This window comes from Pinus tabuliformis, chromosome 6 (assembly GCF_031772625.1).
Source record: "Pinus tabuliformis cultivar Carrire ecotype Pingquan chromosome 6, CPIR1, whole genome shotgun sequence".
NCBI classification, from domain to species: Eukaryota; Viridiplantae; Streptophyta; class Pinopsida; order Pinales; family Pinaceae; genus Pinus; species Pinus tabuliformis.
Genome location: NC_142292.1, coordinates 1747111598 through 1747131024, shown reverse-complemented (window position 1 = coordinate 1747131024; position 19427 = coordinate 1747111598). Strand labels below are relative to the sequence as shown.

Below are 19427 nucleotides of genomic sequence, written 5' to 3'. Positions count from 1 at the left end.
AGACTTGTCAATTTTTAATAATATCTTTCTTTTTTACTCCATGATATTTACACTATTTTAAGAATATTTAGAAACATGTAAAGCATGTGTCAACCCTTAACAAGAAAACAATTTCATTATTTATTTACATGATATAATAAAATATTTGCAAACAAGGGTGTTAAAAATAGATTTAAAAAATGATTTCTTAAATTTCAAAAAATAAGAATGATTCATATAGATTAAACCATGGTTTTATGTTTAGAGTTATGAATCCTTCTTCTAAGACATACAATCTAGACCTAAATACCATGTACACACTTATAAACCATAGGACTATTTTTGGAATTTTTTTTAAGATTAAGTGGTATAGGGTGGCTATTGAATAGTTATCATGACCCATATTGTGAAGAGCCTTTAAGCTATGTCATAGGTCATGCTTATAATATCCCTAGCCCAAAACATGAATACAATATCAAATTTGTAGATTAAGTATGAAAGGAAACATTTTTGTGCCCAACCTATGGTTTTGGGCCTTAAACTTGATATTCTCTTGTAATGCATATTGGTTGTGTCCAAAATTCATTGTAAGAACCTTGAACAATTATTTAAGCTTTAGATATGAAATCATTTTCCTACAACAATATTAAGAGTATAACTTTATGTAATAGACATAATATAATTCTTTCATTGTAAGAACATTGAACAATTATTTAAGCTTTAGATATGAAATCATTTTCCTACAACAATATTAAGAGTATAACTTTATGTAATAGATATAATATAATTATGGCATAAGCCATGGATAAAGATACTAAAGTAAAGTTGCGCTTCAATTAACTATGATAACAAAAAATAGGTTTGAAAAAAATGTAAACAACATTAAGCCATAGTACAATCCTCAAAGATGGAATATTTTCTCTACAATAGGAAAATGGGATAAATATTATCATCCTATATGGCTCTAAATAAAAACTCTTCCCTTTAAATGATGTTATTTTGATTTAGAAATCATGTATAAAGCCTTTAATTACGGTATAAACTTTAAAAATAGAGTATTCTACTTAGAAGGTAGACAAGGGAATGGTTTCAATAATTAAACAACTTTTAAATGATTTTAATTATGACTAAATTCATAATTTAAATTGAAACTATCTATTTTTATCCATGATCTATGTTTTTGAGCTTAAAATTCATCCCAAATGTCTTAAAGAAATGGAGCTTTGATATGAAATCATTTCCTTATATTAGAATTAGTGCCATAGTTTCTTAGTTAAATATGATATAAATAAATCTTATTGGGAAATCATTGGTTTTGAGCTCTCTACTATGGATTGTTTCCAAGATATTATATTAAGCTTCAAATCCATATATTATATATCATGGTACTAAAAATGAATATATAATATTTGTGTGGAGAGAAGTACAAACCTATTTTTATGGATTAGGTGTGCTAAATTTACATTGCAAGGCATAATTTAGGATAAGTAAGGGGTTCACTCCTAAACTATGATATTATACTTAGAGATAAAATACTTTCCTTATATAAAAATTAAAATTTTGATTTCAAAATTAAGTATTTTAGATATGATTTACAAATTAAAAGTTCACACATTCAACTATGATATTAATCTTAAAAATCTTAAAATTCTGAAAGTACAAGAAAATTAATGTTCCGATTTTTTCATTAAAATTAACCTATTGTTTATTTTAAACCATTTCTATAAACATAATATTATAAATTCATTTTAATATTAAATATTAAAATATTATGTACCAATTATATAAAAAATAAAAATATTAATTTTCTAAAATTAATATAAGAATTTTAACACCATTATTGTATTTATCTACCATTGTTGTCTTTATCTACCATCATTCAAAAAAAAAAATTATAATATGAGAGTTCAAGGAATATGGAGGACCGCATCATTCATGTACTCTCTTTAATTTTTGTCTCCATATTTTCATATCTTCTCTTGTGAATAGTTCATACTTGTCTTTTTCTCCAGACAAGTCGTTTAATTTGAGTATTTTTTATTATATTATTTTTCTTATTTTATAAAAAAATATAATTTTTACATATTTAATTACAAACATGATTAAAAAAAAACTTTGAACAGGTGTATTTTTACTTTTCTTTGTAATATGATATAATTTAAATGCCATTAAATTTAAGACTTATCATTTTTAATAATATTTTTCTTCTTGATTCCTTGATATTTACACTATTTTAAAAATATTTAGAAATACATAAAGCATGTCTCAACACTTAATAAATAACTATTTACATGATATAATAAAATATTTGCGAGCAAGGGGTTAAAAATATATTCCAAGAAAAAGATTTCTTAAATTGCACAAAATATGAATGATTCATATAGGCTAAACCATGGTTTTATGCTTAGAGCTATGAATCCTTCCTCTAAGACATACAATCTAGACCTAAATACTATGTACACAGTTATAAACCATACGAGTTTGATAGATAAAATATTTTCGCATGATACTATTTTTGGAATATTTTGTATGAAAGGAAACATTCTTGTGCCCAAACCTTAAACTTGATATTCCATTGTAAGGCATGTTGGTTATGTCCAAAGTTCAATGTAAGAACCTTGAACAATTATTTAAGCTTTAGATATGAAATCATTTTCCTACAACAATATTAAGAATATAAGTTCATGTAATAGGCATAATATAAGAGGTAGTATGCACCCTCTCTGCCGCCACCCTCCGTCCGCCCTCCTCTTCGTGACAGTAGACAGCCGACATAGTTCGCTCGGCAATGGCATTCCCTCAGGGGGGGCCTCAATGCCTTCCCCCTCAACCGTAAAAGATCCTCCAACTAAGAACTCGACAAAGCTGACGGGTCCAGAACATGAAGACTCAGATAATAGAGACACCCCTATGCAAGAAACAACAAATGCCTCCACTGATAAGTCAGACAAACGTAGTGAAGTACAAGAAGAAAAGAAAGGGCAACAGGAACCGCCCAAGGTTACATCAGCGACATGCAAACCCATAGCAGTTGAAAGACCCAAAATAGAACTCCCCAGCCAAAGAATCAATGGACACATCCAATACATGAAGGACCATGCGCTCATTGGAAAATTTATTGGATTCTGGCTGACTGAAAAAGCTCTGCAAGGATGGATCTCTGCCAAATGGAAACCCAAGGGACATGTCACCCTGTAGCTAGGACCAAAAGGGTTTTTCACTGCAATATTCATTTGCATCGAAGATCGGAACAAGGTCATGGATGAAGGACCCTACTTCTTCAACTCAGCTGGTTTGTACTTAAGGGACTGGGTAGAGAGATTTAACCCTGACAAGGAGGATCTCAGCTGGGCTCCAGTATGGATCAGGATGTACTCACTCTCATCGGAATACTAGGACGAAGAATCGCTCAGAGACATAGGCAAGGGGCTGGGGGAGTTTATAAAAATAGCTGAAGAAACGAAGTTGCGTAGATACACCTCATATGCTTGTATTTGTGTCTTCATGCGCCTGGACAAAGCCCTCCCGGACTCGGTAAGTCTCTTCCATGATGACTATGAATGGATCCAGCCCTTGGATTTTGAACATGTTCCCTTTCACTGTCGTAAGTGTCATGCCCATGGGCATCTTTTCCAGGATTGTCCTCTAAATGCCAAACCCCAAGCCTCTGACCCCTCAGACAAATCGGCCCAAGATGGCTTCACCAAGGTTGCCAACCACAAGAGATCGCATAAAAAACCTTCCACTGGGAAAAAGCTCCAGTAGGACGCTGCCTCCATACCCTCTACAAGCAACAGCTTTGAGGTTCTTGCAAAATCTTCAGAAGACAATCCTCAGATCTCTCAGCCAAGCCCACCGCTGATCATCTCGTCCTCTCCCCCCCCTCCTTCTAGCTCCTCTCCAACTCCCCTACCCCGAAAAGAGAGTTTTAGAATTCCTGAGGCAGCTTGCAAGGACCCTGATCGGAAACTTAAAGAAATGGATGTTGACGGTTTCCCCGGTCAATCTCTGCCCCTAACACTCACCTCTGCAGACAGCAGTCAGACGCAACACATGGAAGAAGAACCGGAAAGCATTGATTTGGGAGGACTTGACATTTTCGAGCTTGAGCAAGCTTGTAAAAAGAAATACTATGACAAGATTCAAGAGCATCAGCTCAGTACACTGGAAGTCATCATCTCCAGGGCTTACCAGCAACAACAACTGGGCATACAACCGAGTAGTCAATGGGATGGCAGCTTCCTTCCTAAAGACTCCAAAAAACGCGGAAGAAAGATGGATCTTCAAAGAACTATTGCAATAGGGAAAATCCTGGTAGACTCAGGTAGATATGCTAAGCTGACTAAGTATTACAAGTCCACCAATAATAGTGAACCATGAAGCCCACCTCATGGAACATAAGAGGGCTCAATAGCCCCGAGAAAGTTAGGATGATAAAAAACATGATAAAACAGGAGCAGCCCCAGATTTTATTTTTGCAGGAAACGAAATGTAATAGTAACACTCTTGGAAACATCCTATCCAGAGCATGGCCGGGTTGTCATACGGTTGCAGTGGATGCTTCGGGTGCCTTCGGAGGATTGGCTATTTCTTGGAACACGCAAGCTATAACGCTTTCAGACTTTCATGCTTCCCATCACATTATACAGGCTACATTCATGGCCATCTCACCAATGTTTACTTCCCACAGGAGGCAGGTAACAAAATTGCTCTTCTAGACACAATACAAGTGCTTAACTTCAATAGAGTCCATCCACTGTGGATCATTGGAGGCGACTTCAATATGATCACCAAGTTGGAGGAAAATAAGGGAGGACGTGCTAAGTTGGAATTGGAAAATGGCCACTTCAAATATTTTATCCAAAATAATCTGCTAATTGATCTACAATACTGCAATGGAATGCACACTTGGAGCAATCGCAGGGCTGGAAGACATCAAATTGCGTCCAAACTAGACAGATACCTCATCTCTGATAATGCAGTGCATCTTGGGGGCGATATCACGACTTCAATTCTTCCATTCTCAGGCTCTAATCATTGGCCTATCGCTCTCCAATGGCAAAGACCAGGAAGCTCGATCAGGCGTCCATTCCGTTTCAAAGCTTTTTGGCTCACACATCCCGCTTTCAAAGACTTCATCAAATCCACATGGAACAATTTCCCTACGCCAGAAGGTTCAAAAATGTTCTAGTTTCAATAGAAACTCAAATTCCTGAAATCCTGAATCAAACAATGGAATCAAGAGACTTTTGGCAACATCTTCCAGGCTCAGCAAGATCTTAACAAAGAAATGAGAGATCTCCAGCAACAGATAATTTCAGAGGGATACAAGGAAGGGACTTTGGAACAAGAAAAGCACATTCACAATCAATTGGAGGAGAGAAGAAAGTAGGAAGAAATCCTCTGGAAGCAAAAATCAAGGATTAGATGGCTGAAGGAAGGAGAAAGGAACACTAAATTCTTCCACAGAACAACAATTCAGAGAAGAATGCACAATACCATCTCTTTCATACAAAAGCCAGGAGGGGAAAGAGTGGAAAACCATGCAGAGATCGAACAGGAGTTCATCAGTCACTTCCAGGAAGTCCATCAAGAACCCCAAATTGATAGATGGCCTGCTATAGAAAGGATCACTCAAAATGTGCAGAAAATCATCATAGAAGAACACAACCAACTCCTTCTGCGACCAGTCATGCCTCAAGAGGTGGATTTGGCTATGAACCAGCTCAAGGAGGGCAAAGCCCCTGGTCTGGATGGCTTCACTACTACATTCTTCCACACCTTCTGGGACCTCATAAAAGAAGAAGTGTGGCAAGTGGTGGAGGAATCGCGCACTCTTCATTGGCTTTTGCCCTCCCTAAACTCAACTTTCATCGCCCTCATCCCAAAAGAAGAGAACATCAGTACTCCAGACAAATTTCGTCCAATCGCACTTTGCAATGTCATTTACAAGGTGATATCTAAAGTCATTGCCAACAGGTTGAAGCCGCTTCTGCCCTTACTCATATCGCCTGAACAAGCTGGATACGTAGAAGGAAGACAAATATTGGACGACATCATCCTCACGCATGAAATCATACACTCCCTCAAGCACTCCAAACAGGCAGGTATGATTCTCAAGATTGACCTTTCTAAAGCCTTTGATAAGTTGAGTTGGACCTATATACAAAAAATGCTAACAGCCTTTGGTTTTTCCCCAATGTGGGTTCGTTGGATTCTGAGTTTAATCTCAACAACATTCTTCTCTATCCTCATAAATGGCATACCCTCTCGACCATTTAGTCCTACCAGAGGTATCAGACAAGGAGATCCCCTCTCCCCTTTCTTGTTTGTTCTAATGGCAGAAGGTTTGGGTCGCCATATCAAGCAAGCCCTCCTCTCCCAGCATCTCAAAGGGTTATCCATTCACAATTCTCTAGCCATTACTCATCAACAGTTCATTGATGACAACATGCTTTTTGGGTACCCCTCTGTTCAGGAAGCCTCCCTTTTTAAATCCCTTTTGAATGACTTCTCTGATGCTTCAGGAATGAGTATAAACACGGCTAAATCACAAGTTTTCTTCTTTCACACTCCCCCTGTCATACAATATGCCATTGCACACATTTTGGGCTTCTCCATAGCCTCCCTTCCTTCCAAATACCTTGGAGCCCCCCTTATAGACTCGGCCATCAAGCATGCCTCTTGGAGTATGCTCCTTGAGAAACTTGAATCTCGTCTCACTTTATGGACACTTAGAACTCTGAATTTAGCCAGCAGATTAGTGCTAATCAAAGCTGTGCTACAGGCAATGCCTCTCTACCTCTTTTCAATCCTGGCCGCACCTAAATGGGTCCTTAAAAAAATAAAAGCTCTTCAGCGCAATTTTCTCTGGGGTGCAACAGGCACAAATCGCAAATGGGCCTTGGTAAAATGGACCACAACATGCAAGCCAAAAGAAAAAGGGGGCATAGGTCTATGAGATCCCAGTCACAACAATGTAATCATGGGCGCAAAAATATGGTGGCAATGGCTCTCTACTCACAATAAGCCATGGGCAGCCATATGGACAAAAAAATATGCCAATCACAGACCAACGAAGGATCTTATTAGATTCATTCCTACTGAAAAAGGATCACTAATATGGAACGCTGCTAGACAACATTTTTTGCTGATCCAACAACACAGTTTTTGGGAAATAAAAAACGGCAGCACTGCTAGATTTTGGACGGATGCCTGGAACCAACTACCAAAGCTTAACGGCTTCCTAAGTCTGCCTCCTAGCCAAGAGTGGGAGGAGCAACAAAAGGAATCCATCCAGCAACAGTGGACACCGGAGACAGAACAAGGATATAGACAATGGAAGCAGATCGACAGGCTGATTAGGAATGCAGATAACCAGACTAAGGAGGTCTTGGAGAGGGAGCTCCTAAATCGGCGCATCAGATCTTCAGAAGGCAGGGATATATTAAGATGGGGATATACACCCAGAGGATCCTTCACCACCAAAGAGGCTTACAACATTGTATGCAAAGACACAACGCCCCTGGATCCTATCTGGGACAGAATCTGGTCACCAGGTACTTGGCCCAAAGTCTCTCTCTTCCTCTGGCTGGTTGGGCATAGGAAAATCCTCACTTGGGACAATCTCAGGAAAAGAAACTTTCATGGGCCCTCTAGATGTCCCAATTGTAATTCTCAGGAGGAAACGCTACAACATCTCCTGGACTCTTGCACTCTTGCCAATCAAATGTGGGAGAAGGCTAGCTTCCGATGCCAAAAACGATGCAGGGGATCCGAAGACATCATCAACTCCATTCGTCATTGGCCTCAGTACCCTTATAAAAGCAAGATTCTTAACCAATTATGGAGTTTGATTCCCGGCCTCCTCCTCTGGACAATCTGGAAAGAACGGAACAAACGCATATTCAAAGATCAAAGCACTCCTTTAGAAATCATTTGGAGCAACTTCTGTCTCAATCTTAAAGAGACCTTGGCGCTCCAATCTTGGCTCCCAGATGATCTCCCCTCTCTTGCAAATGAGAAAGCCATATGGGAAAACTGGAACTTCCAACTCCCACAAGGTACTCACAATCTCAGACCTTCAGAAGGCAACAACATCAGAAAGCACTCATGGACCCCCCCTCCAAAGCACACTTTCAAACTCAACTTTGATGGAGCTTCAAAGGGAAACCCTGGTAAGGCAGGATTTGGTGGCATATTTAGAGATCATGAGGGCTCGCCTCTCCTAATATACTTTGGAAACATTGGCTGGGACACTAACAACTCGGCTAAATTGGAGGGTCTCTGGCAAGGATTACTCCTTTCCCAATGACATGGCTTCCAACCTCTGGAGATCGAAGGTGACTCCCTACTCCTCATCAACCTGGTCAATCAACTCCTCAATGGGGCTCATGCACAGAAAATTGCCAACAGTTGGAGACTCGAAGCCAGATTGGATGCAATAGAACAATCACTTCACACCAATCGTGCCATCATATTCAATCATGTTAAACGGGAAGGCAACAAGGTCGCAGATCTACTTGCTAACTTGGGGGTGGAAAATGGGCACACCATGATCACTGGAGCTCTGGACATAATACAGAATCATGAGCAAGAACAGGAGTGCAAAATTCTGGTCCAACGGGATGCAGATACCCTAGATGCGGGTGTTTAAACAGGTTTCAATTCAGATGGGACAGGGGTGGCGCGAGGCGGGACGACACCTGCCCACCCAGTACAGTATGATAACTCGGTTTATGAATGGAGGCTCTCAGAATTTGGAATATGCAGTGTTCATTTGGTTCATGTTAAGCGGCTCTGAATCACCCATCCTGTCCGGCGCTCTGGTTCACGCTCTCGCACACTCCGGCTCGTCTCAGACCTCGGCTCTATTCATTGCTGCAGTTATGGCGGATGTCTTTCGAGGCCTGAAGGAGGTTGATACTTTATGGCTTAGCTATAAGCTTGCGGTGGAGCAGTGTTCATCGATTCATTCGCAGTTTTATCCCGCTTCTGGTCGCAGTTCTGGCTTTTGGGTATATCATGTGGGTTCCGTCATCTCTGCTGCCTCTTGTAGATTGAAAGGGTAGGCCACTCTGAAGCCTTGCTCTAGTCTTTTGGGGGAGCCGCCCCCGTCTTTCCCCTGGTTTTTCTCCTGGGCGTCAGGACTTCGAATTGTCATCTTTTAGATATCCTCTAGACTTGTCATTGCTGCTACCCCGCCTCGCACTCCTCCTGCCGCTTCTGTCTCCCCAATGCATGGTCGTCGCCATAGAATGAGGTCTCGTAGAGGTCAGCCTTGGCGCGTGCCTTCCAGCCCTTCCACCGAGTCACCTTCCCTTTCAAGCGATCTCTCTGTTGACCACTACCCTCGCACTCGAAGTGGGAGAGGGCGTCCCTCATCTGGCTCTGCGCTCTTCACCTTCAGCAGCTCTCTGAACCGCCCAAGGATCGCCGCTCACATTTCGGTGGTCTTCCATGAGGAAGCCCAGGAGGGAGAGTCTAGCTCTCATCAGGAAGGCCCAGGCTCTGTCACTGTTCCGTCTTTGAACTTACAGATGGGGATTGGCAGCGCGTCCATGCAGATTCCAGATGCCCAAGCTTGAAGCGCTCAAGCGGGGGTGATGGCGCCGGCTGATCTTGGTCCATCCAACTCCACATCAGCTCTTGTAGGGGACATGCATGATATAGGTTGGTGTCGGATTGTTGAAGAACCTCTAGATGATTAGTTTTCTCATTGTTGCCTTGATAGCGTGCCATGCAGCCCATACTATTGGGCAAGTTTTTGTTTAGATTGTTATAGGAATTTCAGTTCTTTTTTGCATTTTTGTAATCTCAATAAACGGTTCAAGACTGAGCTCCCTGAAATGGAGTAGTGTCATTCCTGGCTTATCTTGACAACCTTGCCTCTCTTCAGGGCAGTGTTTTGACTTCGGTCACGATGTAATTTTACTCCCTTAATGTTAATAGATTAATCTTATTTAGAAAAAAAAAATAGGCATAATATAAAAAATTTCATGGCATAAGTCATGGATAGAGATACTAAAGTAAAGTTGCACCTTCAATTAACTATGCTAACAAAAAATAGGTTTGAAAACAATGTAAACAACCTTAAGCCATAGTATAATCCTTAAAGATGCAATATTTTCTCTACAATAGGAAAATGGGATCAATATTATGGCCCTATAAAAGCTATTGCTCTTGTGATTAAGCCATGTTTTATGGTTCTAAATTAAAAATCTTCCCTTTAAACGATGTTACTTTGATTTATAAATCATGTATAAAGTCTTTAATTATGGTATAAACTTTAAAAATAGAGTATTCTATTTAGAAGGTAGGTAGACAAAGGAATGGTTTCAATAATTAAACAATTTTAAAATGATTTTAATTATCACCAAATTCATAGTTTAAATTGAAACTAGATATTCATGGTTTATGTTTTTGAGCTTAAAATTCATCTAAAATGTCTTAAACAAATATATAGCCCTTCCATATGAAATCATTGCCATATATTAGAATTAGTGACATAGTTTCTTAGTTATATGATGTAGATAAATATTATTAGACAATCCTTGGCTTTGAGTTCTCAACCATGGATTGTCTCCAATGTATCATATTAAACTTAAAATCCATATATTATATATCATGGTAGTAAAAATGAATATATAATCTTTGTCTTAAAATAAATACAAACCGAATTTTATGGATTAGGCTTGCTAAATTTAGGGTGCAAGGCATAGTTTATGGTGTTAAAGTAAGGGGTTTATTCTTAAAATATGATATTATTTTTAGAGATAGGATACTTTCCCTACATGAGAATTAACATTTTGATTTAAAAAATAAGTATTTTAGATATGGTTCATGAATTAAAGTTCATGTATAAGATGTTGGACTATGACATTAATTTTAAACTTCTTGAAATATAAGAAGATTAAGATTCCAATTTTATTCATTAAAAGTAACTCGGTGTTTATTTTACTTTAAACCATTGCTATAAATATAATATCATAAATTCATTTTAATATTAGATTTTTTATCTATAAATTATAAAAAAAATAAAAAAATATAAATGTTAATTTTTAAAAATAATATAAAATTTTTAACATAATCTAATTTTTACCATTAATTTTTTATTCAATTTTCTTTTGTATATATTGTGTGTCCATTAAAACATATGAATTTTCATTTAAAATGCATAGTATTATTAAAATTTAGGGTGCAGGGCATAGTTTGTGGTGTTAAAGCAAAGGGTTTATTACTAAACTATGATATTATTCTTGGAGATAGAATACTTTCCCTACCTGAAAATTAACATTTTGATTTAAAAAATAAGTATTTTAGATATGTCTTTGAAAATAACATTTTGCCAGTGAAATATTTTTTAATCCAAATTTGTCTACAAACCAGTATCATCTGGCCTGCCAATTCATTTCTTATAAATTGCAAATAAATCACACTACAAATATTAGGATAAGTTTGTAGATTCGTGCCAATATTTCAAACTAAAACTGTATCTCTGGAACTTTGTCAGCCACTGGTATTTTTGTGGCTATATTAGGATAAGTTTGTATATTCGTGCCAATATTTCAAACTAAAACTGTATCTCTGGAACTTTGTCAGCCACTGGTATTTTTGTGGCTGCCTTGTCTTCTTCTTGGAATCTTTTCCAAAACCAGTGTTCCTTCCACAGAATGGCCATCTCCTCAATTGGCACATTTTTGGTCTCAGGGAGAAACCAATAAACGAAAGCGGTCATCACCACTATCCAGCCTGCAAAGAAGAGAAACAGCCCGTACTTCATGTGGCAGAGCATGGCAAGGAATGCCTGGGCAACCACGAACGTGAAGAGAAAGTTTACAGTTACGGTGATGCTCTGCCCGGCCGAGCGTATCTCCAGAGGGAAGATCTCACTGGGAACCAGCCATGCGAGAGGACCCCATGACCAGGAAAAGGACAATACGTAGACGCAAACGGAAACCACCACTAGTATGGCCAATTTTTTGGACAGGCTGCCTTCTCCACTTTCCCCAAAGTTAATGCCTAAAATTGCTGCAACAGCCACCTGTATAGAACATAATTAAATTAACCCAAATAAGAGGCGCCATCAAAACAATTTATTCTGTGCGTAGTGAAAAATATAGTGGATGCAACATGAAGTACTGACTTGAGGACTTGACGTTTCTCAAAAAGTAAAGACTTGCCTGAGAGACGAACATCACAATTCCTCCACTGATGAATAGAAACCTTCTGCCAACCCTATCAACCGCGATGAGGGCGACGAAAGTTCCTACCCCACCCGTCAGCCCCGTCAAGACGGCTGAAAATAACGCCGCACTGTTGCCGAAACCGAGCGTTTTGAACAGAACGGGCGCATAGAACGTGATGACATTGATCCCGGAGAGTTGCTGGAAGAAGTTAATGGCGATGGCCATAACCAGATGAGGTCTGTATTTCCTCTCCAAAATAGTGCGGAAGGGATGCTTCACCGTCCTTGATACCTCGCTCGCCTCTACCAGGTCCTGGAATTCCTCCTGAACGTCGGGAGTCCCGCGGATCTTCTCTAGCATGGCCCTCGCCTTCTCGTGGTGCCCTCTTTCGACCAAGCTGTTGGGCGTTTCGGGAAGCCCCAACGATCCTATCGTCATTATGCCCGCGGGAACGGCTGCCAGACCAAGTGAGAGGCGCCATCCCCAGCCGTCTAGTCTCTGGGTGCCGTAGTTTATAAGGGTAGCCGTTGTGCCCCCTGCAGTGACGAACATTTGGAAGCAGATGTTTAGCGCTCCCCGGAATCTCGGAGGCGCCATTTCCGATAGATAGACAGGAATAGCCTGCGATTTTACAAGATGGTTTTGATCAGATGAGGACCGAGTTCATCTCATTTTTCGGTTTATTTTTTACGGTGCCATAGCATAGTGGCGTAGTCTACAGAGCGGGAGGGGAGGATTTGTGGGAGGGGAGGATTTGTGTGGATAGTAAAAAGTTTTGGGAATTTGGGTAAAATAATTTCAAGAAATTTTGTAGTAGGTGTGTTTGAATCATGTTTTTGATGGATCATTAAAAATTTTTGGAGCACCCAATATAGTGAAATTTGACAATTATAACTTGAATTTATAAAAAAACCCTACATAATTTTATAAAAATATTATTAAAATTTCCATAATTTTCAGAGAAAAAAACAGTCTAGTTAGCCTATTGCTATTATATGTATTGCAAAATAATTTAGAAAAAAATAAAAGATAATAGTTGTTGCTGATGTTGTTGGTATAAACCACCAACCCACTAACTAAACTTTAAAACTTGAATTTAGGCTGAGATAATAAAAACTATTCAACCATCCACTTAAATTAAACTTAACATATATTTATATAAATTTTCATCATTAAATTGAATATATATTTATATAAATTTATAAATTTTAATAATTAAATAGGTTTCGGAAAAAAATTACTGAAATGAAAAGTATTTCATATCCTATAAATCTATGTCTATAAAGCTCCAAATCCTATGAAGTAGGGAAGAGGATATAACTCTATGAAAGTTCATATATATTTTTGAGTTTTCATGCAATTCTATGAAAATTTATATATATTCTTGAGTGCAGTTTAATCAGTAAATTTTTTGGCTTTCTATAAAGATTTAAAAAATAAAGTTTTTTTTTAGTATTTTTTAGTTTTGTTTTTTTTTTTGTTTTTTTTTTTTTTAAATAAATATTAAGTGGTGATTTAAACATTTTAATTTTTTTAATAAAATTTATTTATTTATTTAAAAATATTAGAGTGTATTCTGTGATTCTTCTCTGTATAAGGATATATATAATCTATCCTTGTAAGGTCTGTGTATGGGGTGCAATTTAATTAGCGCTTGTAAAAGATAAGGTTTAAATTTCTGGAATAGTCTAGTTTAAATTAGAGTGTATTCTGTGATTCTTCTCTGTATAAGGATAGATATAATCTATCCTTATAAGGTCTGTGTATGGGGTGCAATTTAATTAGCGCTTGTAAAAGATAAGGTTTAAATTTCTGGAATAGTCTAGTTTATTGAGAGGGTTTAAATGTCTGGAATAGTCTATAGTTTATTGAGAAGAGACTAGTTGTAAGTCCAGAAATATAGTGGTAGTAGAAATCGACCTAATATCAGGGTAGCAAATGGAATCAACCTCTTAGACCTAGTAGAAAAAACAATTTTTTTTTTTTGTAAATTCCAGAATTATAGTGGTAACTGCAATAACAGAGTCCAAAACCAAACCAACGAAAAAATAATAAAAAATTAGAGTACGCCTATGATTCTTCTCTGTACAGGGATAAACATACTCTTACACCGAGCAACACAAAGATTTATGTATTGGGAATAAGGTTCAGCAGTGAGGTAACATCAGCTTATCACATCTACAATATTACATAATTTGACCTGTGCACAGGAAGTTACAGGGCACAGACATGCCCCGCAGACTATCTTTACCCCAGATTGTGTGATGCACTGACCTGATTGCCGAAACCAACGCCTACACCCAGACATATGCGGCCGAGGATGAGCATCGCCACGTTAACGGCAGCACCGTTGAGCGCGGCCCCGGTAAGGAAAATCAAGCCGCCGAACAGAATCGACATCTTCCGCCCCAGAAGTCTCGTTGTGGCCGATGCAAAGAAGGAGGCAATTAGACCGGCTATGTACAGAGACGACGTGAACGTCGTGAGAAGCTGGTCGTCGAATTTACAGTAAGCGTTGGTGTGCGCCTGCTTCAGCTTTCGAAAAACATTTGGGAAGAATTTCTTCAGAAAAGGATCCATGGACGTTACTCCTCCTGCAATGCATACGAGAAACACCTAAATTGAGAAAGTTGTTGCACAGATCCCTACTGAAGCTTGTGCCAATCAACATGTATACCTAGTTGGAATTCATATTTGGCACATCAAGGGGTTTGTGAAGGAAGTCATTGGAGCTACTAACGCACCTGAAATCCCGAGGTCATAGCCAAAAATGAGACCTCCCGTGGCCGACACCAGGCAGGTCACGACCACGAACGCTGTAACTCTTCCTGCATATTTCTTTTGAGGACCAGTGGAGGCCACAAATCCCCCCGCCATGGTTGCTGCCTCTGCTTCTTCTTCGCCTCTCGGCTAGAAAAAACCCGAATCCATACAAGTAGATTAGAATTTCTTTATTGGCCTTCACTCCTATGCAGGGAGCCCAAGATTGAGCGGAGGAAGGAGTAGATATTGTGCAGCTTCCGTAATGCATACTACGTCTTTGCTGTTTCTTCTACGATAATCTCCATGGTGCAAAATCTTGACCAGGCTGCAGAATATCTGATTTATACGGCTGTAATGTGTGTATATATATATATATATATATATATATATATATTTATTTTATCCTTCTAATGTGGACAAGTATTTTTATTTCTTATTAAAATATCTTTCTAATAGGAACAAAAAAAATATATGTCTATCGGATAAACATTATATTTATATATATAAAATGGGAAATGAAACAGAGTTAAAATTGATTATTAAAATATATGTATTTTTAAGATAAAAAATATTTCTGTATCTTTGAATAAAAATATTTAATTTACTAATGAAATATATTTATATATTTCTCAATAAAAAATATTTAATAACTTAATAAAGTTTTTTAATTTATTAATAAGATGTTTGTATAATTTATTAGTTTATAGCATTATTTTTTTAATTAGTATAGATATATTTTAATTTTGAATTTATCGGGATTAAATTTCTCAAAACGTAAACTCTTTTTTTTATGCAAAATTTAAGATCGATTTAGGTTGATTTCTAATAATTAATAAAAAATCTCTCACATATATATATATATATAATTTATGATTCACATTTTACACATTAACATATTAATAAATGTCCCAATCATATTTAAAAATAGAAAACGTTTATCAATATGACACACTCTATATAATTATTTTTGTTATAAATATCTTTTTAAATGTTACATATTTACATATTTTTCTGTTTTTATATATATATATATTGTTACTAATATTTAGAATGTTCCATATCAACTCCATATTAAAAAAACCAATAAATTACAAATCTTAAAAATACAATGGAATAAGAATCTTTTCTTTCTTTATATATAAAATTCATATTAAACTTCATATATATATAGTGTTCAAATATTTTATTTATGATTTATATTTAACACACTAAAATGTTAGTAGATACCCCAATCATATTTAAAGTAGCAAACATATATCTATGAGACTCTTTCTATAAAATTATTTTGGTAAAAATATTTATTAGAATGTTACATGTTTATTTATCTATGTCTTTAATATTAAAAAAAAATTATTATTATTTTTTCTCTACTTTTATTTATTTTATCTTTATATAAAGTGAATGTAGAATTAAAGAGGAAATTGAAGTATTTTATTTAAAGTCAACAATCATTATTTTTTAATTTGTTATTGTAAGTATTATTTTATTATTTCTAAATAATATAAATATAATATTTATAAAATTAGTAAAATTACATTAAAAATGATAGATATATAGAAGCTGTATTGTTACACAGATATATAATTTTTAATTTAAATAGTTTATTATAATTAATTTAAATATTTTGTTTTTTATTATAATTTATATTGTGAAAGATGATTATTAACTTTCAATATTTCTTCACAATATGAAACTTAAGTAATATTATTTCTTCACAATATGAAACTTAAGTAATATATTTCATTATATTGTTTTGGATATTGATGAGGAGTGAAATATCCACAAAAACTGTTAAACATATTAGACATTTTTTACACATTTTTTTCTCAAAAAATTCTCACTATAAATAACAACTCTAAAAAATTACACTCACTAATTAATTATTTTTTCATATATAAATAAAAATAAAATAATTATTTATTAAAACATAATTAAATGAATCAATAATAATAATAAAAATAAATAATAAAAAAACAATAAATCAGACAAAATTCATTCCTTATAATTGGGACTCATCGTCAGCATTTAATTCAAAACCCAAAATAATACGAGAATGCACATTGGAGTCACAAATCGAACAACAACATCCATTCTGCTTTCCACATGTGATATTGTGATACAATACATTGTAAATTAATTAAAAAAAAATAATGTTATACCTAACTTCTTAAATGATTACACATTTTGTTAATTTGCAAGAAAAATGATTACACCAATTTCCTTGGAAGAGTGATGGGAGGATTACACAAAATGATGAAAAAAAAACAAATTGAAAAAAAAATGAAAACTGAAATAAAAAATCAATCATTTATATAATGTTAATATGTATTTTAAAATTTTATTGTCAATATAAATACAAATAAGATGTAATATATTTTGTAAATTTTTTTAGCTAATAAAAATGTTTTAATACAGATAAGATGTAATATAATTTTTTTATTTTTTAGCATGACACTAATAAAATGTTTTATATATAAAATATTAAAATATTTTATTTATGATTTACTTTTTATACTTTAAAATGTTAATAAATTTCCCAATTATATTTAGAAATAGAAAACATATATTGGTACATTTCTATATACTTATAAATATTTATTAAAATTTTTCATATTTATTTATTTATATGTGTGAGAGGTTATAATTTTTTGTTACATGTCAACTTCATATTAAAAAATCTATAAATTACTATATATATATATTTGAAATTCGAGTATTTTATTTATAATTTACATTCTACATATTAAAATATTAATATATGCCTTCATCACATTTGAAAGCAGAGATTTTATATCCATAAGAATTTCTCTCTATATAATTATTTTGTTATAAATACTTCTTTAAATATTACATGCTTATTTATTTGTCTATGTTTAGATATATATATAAAAATAAAAATAAATAAAAATACATAACAAAAAAATCAATCTAAATTTAGTCCTTATAATTAGAACTCATCACCTTGAAAATAATATAAATTCATTCCTTATACGGAACTCATCATCTTGAGCATTTAATTCAAAGCTCAAAGTAATACGACTCTGCACATTAGAGTCACAAATCTAATGTTTACATGCTACTTTCTACGAGCTATATTGTTATACAATAAACTCTAAATTAATAAAAAAAATGAATTTACCTAATTTCCTAACATTTTATTAATTTGCAACAAAAATAACCACATCAATTTCTTTGGAAGAGTTAATGTGATGACCCGGAAAATGTAAATATTGGAATTTTACTGTAGTAAAAGATAGAATTGAAAGACTGTTTTTAAAACTTTAATCATATTATTTTATTGTGAATTAAAATATATATTAAAAAGGAATATATATTTCTTGAAATGCTGGCAACTTCTGAAAGGAAGATTGGAAAGGAAATCAGTTATGAAAACTGCATGAAACTACCCTCCCTAACTGGAGAGGCCTCCAAGGGAAAAGGGAGGGTAGAGACAAAAATTCTGTGCTGTAAGGACAGACAAAAAAAAAAGGAAAAGAGGAAAACTGGTTAAGTCTGGTGAGGACCAGATAACCAGGCACAAGTTGCATGTATCTTGTTGAGGGCTTTGGGCCTGCAAGATAGCTCGGGGGGAGATTCCAGTCTTGGCAATGGATCTCATGGTTGGGTGGTCAAGAGCAAACAAAGATTACAGGTGAACTTCTGAAGCGTAATTACAAATCCATCGGACCAGGTATGTAACAGCCTTTGAGGAAATCATTTCAACAGTGAATATAGATATTATTGTTAACTGAATATTACAGTAGCCTAAATACAGTAGAATGGTTGTGAAAATTAATTAAACTTATACATTCTTATATCATTATCATGCTTGCTGTAATTTTACCTGGCTCAGGCAAATATTACAGAAATAGTAATAGATGACTGTTGTGAATATTACAGTAGCCTAAATACAGTAGAATGGTTGTGAAAATTAATTAAACTTATACATTCTTATATCATTATCATGCTTGCTGTAATTTTACCTGGCTCAGGCAAATATTACAGAAATAGTAATAGATGACTGTTGAGAAAAACCCTGATGCTGATATGTTTATTGGTAACTCCAAAAAAAAAAATAAGACAGAGGTCAAAATGCACTGTATAGAATACCGAGGAATTAATGTATATATACATATAAAGAAAATGAATAAGTTTTCTTTTAACGACATGAGTTTGTTCATCTTAGAGGAGAGTAGGATAACAGGCCTCAAGCTGGGGTTACCAGAACGGAAATGAGAAACACTCGCTGGAATTAAACACCTTAATATCTACGGTGTGAATGTGCATTAAAAGAATTTAGAAGGCCATATGAGATTATAACAAACGAGACAGTCTGCATAAACTGTAAAGCTACTACATATAACTAGAAAAATACACAGACAGAGGTAACTGTTAAACTGTAAGAATGTGAATAATATTAAGAGAAGGTTCAAGAAAGTTATGAACCAGAACCAGACTTTACTGTATTTTCATTTAATGAAACAACGAAAATGCAAA

General features: G+C 35.2%; 1 protein-coding gene across 1 annotated transcript; it reads right to left on the bottom strand.

The window, feature by feature from the left end:
• Positions 1–11374: 11374 nt before the first annotated feature.
• LOC149265894 (hexose carrier protein HEX6-like) lies at positions 11375–15272 on the bottom strand. The gene is made up of 4 exons (XM_089394129.1): positions 14912–15272; positions 14442–14761; positions 12162–12788; positions 11375–12022 (listed from the first exon to the last, which is right to left on the bottom strand). Exons 1-4 carry the CDS (start codon positions 15042–15044, stop codon positions 11552–11554), a joined length of 1551 nt encoding a protein of 516 aa, XP_089250255.1. The 5' UTR covers positions 15045–15272; the 3' UTR covers positions 11375–11551.
• Between the last annotated feature and the right edge of the window lie 4155 nt (positions 15273–19427).